General features: G+C 43.7%; 1 protein-coding gene across 3 annotated transcripts in view; it reads right to left on the reverse strand.

Moving 5' to 3' along the window:
• The window catches only part of CD34 (CD34 molecule), a 33,678-nt gene extending 27,775 nt beyond the window's left edge, over positions 1-5,903 (reverse strand). The window contains exon 1 of one of the 3 annotated variants that reach the window (XM_031937285.1): positions 5,574-5,900. In XM_031937285.1, coding sequence (XP_031793145.1) covers positions 5,574-5,652 — 79 coding nt within the window. In that variant the 5' untranslated portion in view covers positions 5,653-5,900. Of the gene's footprint in view, positions 1-5,573 lie in introns of all 3 variants that reach the window. The other 2 variants (XM_003767657.4, XM_023501941.2) reach the window with 2 other exon arrangements.
• Between the last annotated feature and the right edge of the window lie 1,388 nt (positions 5,904-7,291).

Raw genomic sequence — 7,291 nt, forward strand, 5'->3', positions numbered from 1 at the left:
TTCATATGTCAACTCTTGAATTTTTTGTCACCTAGGTATCCCCAGACAAAAACGTCCCTACATCCATACAATTTTTCCCTGCTTTCCTATAGCTACACAGAGCCAAAACTAAAAATGCTCTTGGTCTCTGTGCAAGTAAGAAGAAAACATTAGAATTTTTCACCTCTGGTAACAATGATCATTATGGAAAGTTCCAGATAGGGAGGAGCCCATTTGGGATATATTGAGGAAGGAAGTACAGCCATTTGGGAACTTTCTATCTTAATTAATGGTTCTTGTTAATATGGTGCTAAGCTTCTAGGCAGTCAGATGCCACAGGGGTTAGAAGGCTTGATCTTGGAATCAGGAGGGCTTGAGTTCAAATTTAGCCTCAGATACTATCTGGCTGTCCTATGTCACCTCAGTTTCCTCCTCTTTAAAATGAGGATAATGGTTACATTTGTCTCCTAGGGTTATTGTGACAATCAAATTAAATAAAATTTACAAGTAACTGTTTAAATTTTAAAGCACTAATAGAAATCCTAGATATTATTATCATTATCATTAATCTACTGAAGACATTGAAGTGCCATCAGGGACATCTACATTATTACCTCTCTATCTTCAAGAGAGATGGAAGTCCCCAGGGATGGTAGAAATCCCACTGGTCCCAGCTCTCCAACTTCCCATTTCCAAGTTTCCTAGCTGGTAAGGGCAAAGGTAACAAACAGTAACAACAATAGCTAATGTTTTCTATGGTGCTTACTGTGTACTGGGCACTGTGCAAAATGTTTCACACTCATCATCTCATTTGATCCTCACAACAACCAGATATAAAAGCATTGGGGGGGAAGGGGAAACGAGGATTTGAGAAAAGAGTAGAAAAAGTTAGGGAATCTCCACCCCACTTCCCCCCACACCCTGTCCCTGGGGACCTTTTTCTGTTTGGAAATTGTTCAAGAAAAACAACAACAACATAAGTTTTGTTTTGTTTTTTCCACTGGCCTTCACCTCTCTGGTCCCCAAACAGAGAGCCAGAGCATCAGAAGGGTGGGGCTAGATAAAAACCTAACTGAAAACAAGCATTGGTCCATAAGATCAGGGTCCAAAAATAATCACTGTCTCTCATTTTTCATTGGTTGTCATAAGACTCCGCCTAAGAGTGTCTAGACAGGCTCAAATATGTGGATTTGATTTAGGAAGCATGGGTGGCCTTAATAAATATATTGATCAAACAGCAACTTTTCAGAAAAGCATCTGTGAATTTTATGCAGCCTGATTAATTTGAACAAAGGATGGATTAGGAAGGCGAATAGAGACAGCGAGGTGGCACTGTGGAGAGCACTGGGCTTGAAATCAGTATAATTTATCTTCCTGAGTTCAAATCCAGCCTCAGACACTTAATGTTTGTTTAACCCTGGTAAAAACCACTTAACTCTACCTCAGTTTCCTGATCTGTAAAATGAGCTGGAGAAGGAAATGACAAACCACTCCAGTACTTTATCAAGGTCAATAACAATCTGACATGACTGATGGACATCAGCAAAAGAAGGGAAAAAAGGAACAGTAGAGATAACATATTAATTAAACAAAACATTGTTAATTCAACAGGTTCTGATTCAAATTGCTGGAGGTAAACTCAGGTGTCTCCAGCTCTAACTCAGCACTCTATATACTATTCCACTGACACCTTTGTGCCTGGATCATAGTAGGCACTTAACAAATATTTGTTGAGTGATACAGAAGGGACCTTAGGAATCACTGTTGTTTAGTCTTTTCAGTCATGTTAGACCCCTTCATGATCCCATTTGGGGTTTTCTTAGCAGAGATATTGGGCTGGTTTGCCATTTTCTTCTCTAAATTATTTTATAGATTAAATATACTATTATTTATAATAATATAGATATTAAATTATCTCTAAATTAATATATAGATTATTATAATTCTATATATTTTAGAGAAAACTGAGGTAAACAGGGTTAAATGACTTGTCCAGGGACACACAGATAGTAAGTATCTGAGGCTAGATTTCAGTTCAGATCCTCCTGAATATAAGCCTTGTGCTCTATTCACCTCACCTCTGGGCAGTTAAGTGATTTAACAAGCAAAACAATTATAAAGACCTGAATTCAAATTCAGTCTCAAAAACTTAATAACCATGTGACCTTAAGCAAACCATTTGACTTCTGGTGGCCTTAGTTTCCTTATCTGTAATAACATCTACCTCACAAGTTTGTGAGGATCAAATAAAGAAATATGTAAAACACTTTGTAAACCTTAAAGTGCTATATAAATGTCAGCTATTATTGTTGTTATTATATTATTGTTTAGTTCATCCCTCCAACTGACACCTAGAAAAGTTAAGGGTCTTTCCTGAGGTCAAGGGCTCAGAGTTCAGGGCCAGGGATCTTTCCACTACTCCCCACTGAATCCTAAATCCCAAATCCATTGATCCTTTCAGTCATAGTAGGCACTAGTTAAGATTCATTAAGTAGAATTAAGGAAAAGAGGCAGAGGCATCAGAGCACATCTTACTCAATAAGTAGGAACTGTGTAGAAAAGCATCTGCAAATTCTTTCCAGGCAGATCTGGCCCTGTCACTTGGTCTGCAGGCAGTGGTCCCCCTCTCCAACGGCCATGTGGCTGGGTTTCAAAGGGTGGGGCCCTCTCCCCTCTGGAAATATCTGATACAATTCTTTTCCCTTTTCTTTTTTCCCCTCTTACACATAGCCCCAGACAGGATATGGGTGTGGGGTTGATAGGCACGAAGGACCCAAAGGAAGAGGAGGAATGTGAAGGGAGGTGTTAGAGGAAGCTGATAACCTGAGCATGACATCAATTGGATGGATGAGAAATGGAATTCCCTACCTCGACCCTTCCCCCTCCTCCCATTTCTCTGCTCAGCTGGAGCTGAGAATATAGCCAGGGCCAAGATTTCTGCCTCAGCCAGTCCAAGGCTTCTCAGCTTGTCCCTATCCACAAAAAAAGGAACAGACCACTCAATTTGGAGGGTGGGCTGTGACTGCCTTTTCTGCTCTCACCCATTCACACACAGCAGCAAGGAGATGGCTTTCCCAAGATAAAGTCTCAAAAGCAAGGGATAGGGGAAGCTCAAGGAGATCTCTGTTTACCTTCACTCCTAAAGAACTCTTATTTTCCCCTGGTTTCATGGTAACTCCCCTGGCGTAACTCCCCTTCTTGGGGATCCTTGTATAGGATTTCTATAATAACTCTCTTTTAAGACCTCAAAGGACCCAGCTCAAGCAATTCATTTTTTTTAAACTTTTTAAAATGATAAAGGTTTTAATAAAGTTGGTTGTTTTTATATTACATTTATTCTCAGATAAATCCCTCCCCTTAATAGCTAACACTTTTACAATACTTTTTTTCCAGACTCACACAACTAGTGAAGGTCTGAGGCTAAATTAGAACTCAGATCTTCTAGAATCCAGTAGATGTGTCTCATAGATGCTCCAAAATGTTCCTTTAATCCTATAACAAAGAAGTAATAAGCCAAACCACGGGAACTACAAACTTCCTTACAGCATTTTTTATATTCCACACCCATAGTCCTTCATTTCTCCAGGGAAAAGAGGGAAGTACACTGCCTCTTCTCTGCTCTGGTACCACTGTCATCTATTCTTAAGAGTTCCTTGTAGAAGAATGATGTCCCCTAGTGTCTGCTGAAAGCTTTCTGGTGGACAAAGAAGGGAGGTGAGACATTCACGCAGTGTTGGGGCAAGGGAAGTGAGTCTGCCTGTGCCTACCTCCTCTCTCTCTCTCTCTCTCTCTCTCTCTCTCTCTCTCTCTCTCTCTCTCTCTCTCTTTCTCTCTATCTCTCTTCTTTCTCCCTTCTCTCTCTCTCTACCCCAGATTCTTGCTATTTTTATGATTTGCAACTCTTTTAGTCTGCCTGAGCCTCAGATTCCTTATGTGTAAAATGAGAGAAGTTGGATTAAATTCTAATTTTCTGCCAGCACTGAATTCTAGGATTTGCCAATGGTAAGACCCAGCAAATCCTGGAAGATACTGGAAAAAGAATTCAAGGTTCGGGGTTCCCAGGCTGGGAAGATTTGGTTATTTTTTTTTCTGTCTTCATCTGGATCTCTCTTTCTCTCTGTCTCTGTCTCTGTCTCTCTGTCTCTGTCTCTGTCTCTCTCTCTCTCTCTCTCTCTCTCTCTCTCTCTCTCTGTCTCTCCCCCCCCCCTCTCTGCAACAGGTGATATGGTGAGACTCACGTACCACATTGCTGCTCCCCTGCTAGAATACGAATAAGCTAAGTAAAAACAAGGCTGGCGCGGGACGAAGCCCAGTCCCAGATCATTCAAAGCAGCTGAACCAAAGCAGAACGGAGCATCCGATTGGAATCCGAGCTCCCAGCCAACTTCATCCCTCTCCGTGACTGTGGGGCTTAACACCTAGGGGAGTTGCTCTGTTCCAAGGCTTCAGGCACACCCCCACTCGTGTCACCACCACCGGGGGAAATAAATCAATGGCTGGGGGTCTGGTACGACCACACCCTGGAGCTCTCACCCCCACCCCGGCCACCCCGGCCCAGAGCTGCTTTCTCTCCAACTGGGTGGGACCCTGTAAGCAGAGCCAATGAGACTGCGTTCAGAAGGCCTGGGAGCTGCGGGTTTCAAAGCGATCTATGTGGATTTTGTAGCCCGACCCGGAGGAAAGGCAGACAGAAGGGAATATCGGGGCACTGGGTGAGAAGGAAAGGGGGTGGACTGGGAGAAAAGAGATGCAGTGGATTTAGGGGTCCTTAAATGTCATCGGTAGAGATGGAAGGAACTTCACACAGCGTTAACCCTTTGAGTCTTCAAGATAAGAGAGGGGTGCAGGAGAATGGGTCTGCCATCCAGACAGAAAACAAATGTGTAACACCTACTAGGAGCAAGGCCCAGCTGTGAGACAGGGTGAGCTTTGTGGGTGGTTCTTGACTGGTCACTTAACCCTGCCACCCACTCCGAAAGCCGGCGGGCATCTCCCACGCACCACAGTTACAGCCACCCCCCGCCGCCAGTCTCCAATTTTGATTTGGAGAGTTTTTGGAAAATGAGGGCTAATAATCTCCCTCCCAGACTACAAAGAATCGCTGGCGCTCAAGACCTTCTTGCTAGGCGCACACCTCCAAGGCCCCCCTATCCCTTTGGCACTGAACTGATTTGGCCAACATTTAAAGCACGGTACTAGGGCACTCCTCACTGTTCGATGCTTCAGCCAGGCTTAATATACACAAACATATACGGAGAGAGACGCACAGACACCCCACGCATCCGCTAAGATCTGGTCATCCTCTATCCCCACATGCAGCTAAGTCCCAGAAGGAGTTTTGTCCCGTTCCGCGGCCCCACTGTGTTCCGCTCCAATAAATTCCCGTTAGAATTTACTCCCTGCGAGCTATTGCCCGAGTCTAGAACAGCCACCGGCTCTCCCAGGGGAAAGAGGTGAGCTGCTGAGGTAGGTCGGTATCTCCCGGTAATCCTGCATGCAGCCCCCGCTCCAGGCAGACCTCTAGGTGAGCTCCCTCCCCCCTTCGCAGCAAATAGATGCGCCCCGAGTCCTGCGCCCAGGTTCCCCGTACTCACACGCCAAACTCAGCAAGCAGAGCAGGATTGCCCAAAGCTGCAGCCGCAGCCCCGCGCGCCAGCTTCTCGGGAGCAGCATCCTTGCAGCTCGGCTCTCCCAGCAGCTGCACGAAGTCCAACAAGCTGCCCCGCGTCCGCAGCTCTCCGCTTCCCGCCCCCTCCGCCGGGGGTGGGAGATACTGGCTTTCCCCCCCTTCCCCCTCCTTTTTGACTCTGGGTTGGGCCTGCCCGGGCTCCTTCGCGGTTTCCGTGGGCTTCCCAGGTCAGCCGTAGAGTGGGAGGGGGTGTGGGTGAGAGTGGGAGTGGTCGCAGCTCTATGTACAGGGGTAGAGTGGCTGTTTTGAACCTGAAAAGTAGAGTTTGTTTGGCCCGATGACGCTTCTTCCAGCTTTATATAGACTCAATGACCCCTATTGCTTGGGTTCTGAAGGATTAGTTTTCCACGTCCCTTTTAACTCCTTTGTGCCTCCCCAGGTCCCACAAAAGCTCTCTTCCTAGGCAGGTAGTCCCAAGGCCTGAGCAATGTCCTGATTTTTTTTTTTTAAGTTCACATAGCGAGAGCAATCAATCCAATTCACCACAGAAAGTTTATTAGAGGGTGCAAGGGTTAAACATAGTGAGGGGAAATAAGCCTGAAGAAAAGAGTGACTTCCTGCCTTCAAGGCGTTTGCAATCCTGTAGGGGACTCAGTTATGTAGCAATCACTTTGTTACAAAAGAGAATCTTTATATTAGGTGACATCAGGTCTTTAGGAAAAGCCTTTCCCAATCCCCCTTCATATTAGTGCCTTCCCTAGAAGACTCTTTCCCATTTATCCTGTATGTGTGTGTGTATACTGTTTACATATAATTGTTTTCAGGTTTTCTGCCTCATTATGCTGTGAACTCAAGGAGAAAAGGACTTTTTTTTTTTTCCCTTTCTTTCTATCTGTTTCATAAATATTCATTACCTACAAAACCTAACATTTCTATGAAACTTTCTGGTTTGCAGACACTTTACAATTATTTCATTTGATTCTCATAACAACATTGTGAAATAGATGCTATTGTTATCCCCATTTTACGAATGAGGAAACTAAGGCTGAGAGTGATCCAGTGATTTGGTACAGTCAATAACTATTTTGAATACAACACATTACTTCCTTACTGTTTCAGATATATAATACTCACAGTTTGGGCAATATGAATAAATAGAGTTACACAATACTTTTCTTGAATTCCATAAACATTCGGTTTACTCTGTGCAAGGCATTGAGAATGCAAAGAAGTGAGATGTGAGACCAGAGTTTGTTTTAGTCTTTGTAACCTTACTGCCTAACTGGCATATAGTAGGAGTTTAATAAATACTTGATGATTGATTGATGCTTATTGGTTACACTATGCTAGGCAAGATCAAGGTTTAGAAAAGACCACCTATTAGAATTCCAAGAGACCTTAGAGGCGATCTTAATCCAACACCTTCATTTTACAGATGAAAAAATTGAGGACCCAGAGGGCTTTATTTTCCCAGGGTCACAAAAGGAGTAACTAGTAAAACCTATATTTGAACTCTGGTCCCTAGCATATTTTATATTACCTTAAGCTGCCCTCCTGGGCTTTATAATCTAGGAGGGAAATAAGCCACAAACTACATTATATATTCAGAAAGCTATATTGCAACTTTAGAATTATGTTTGGGGAAAAAAGAACAAAGTGCTATATAAGCAAGTAGGTCATTAT

The sequence above is a fragment of the Sarcophilus harrisii genome, chromosome 4, assembly GCF_902635505.1.
Source record: "Sarcophilus harrisii chromosome 4, mSarHar1.11, whole genome shotgun sequence".
In the NCBI taxonomy this organism is placed as follows: Eukaryota; Metazoa; Chordata; class Mammalia; order Dasyuromorphia; family Dasyuridae; genus Sarcophilus; species Sarcophilus harrisii.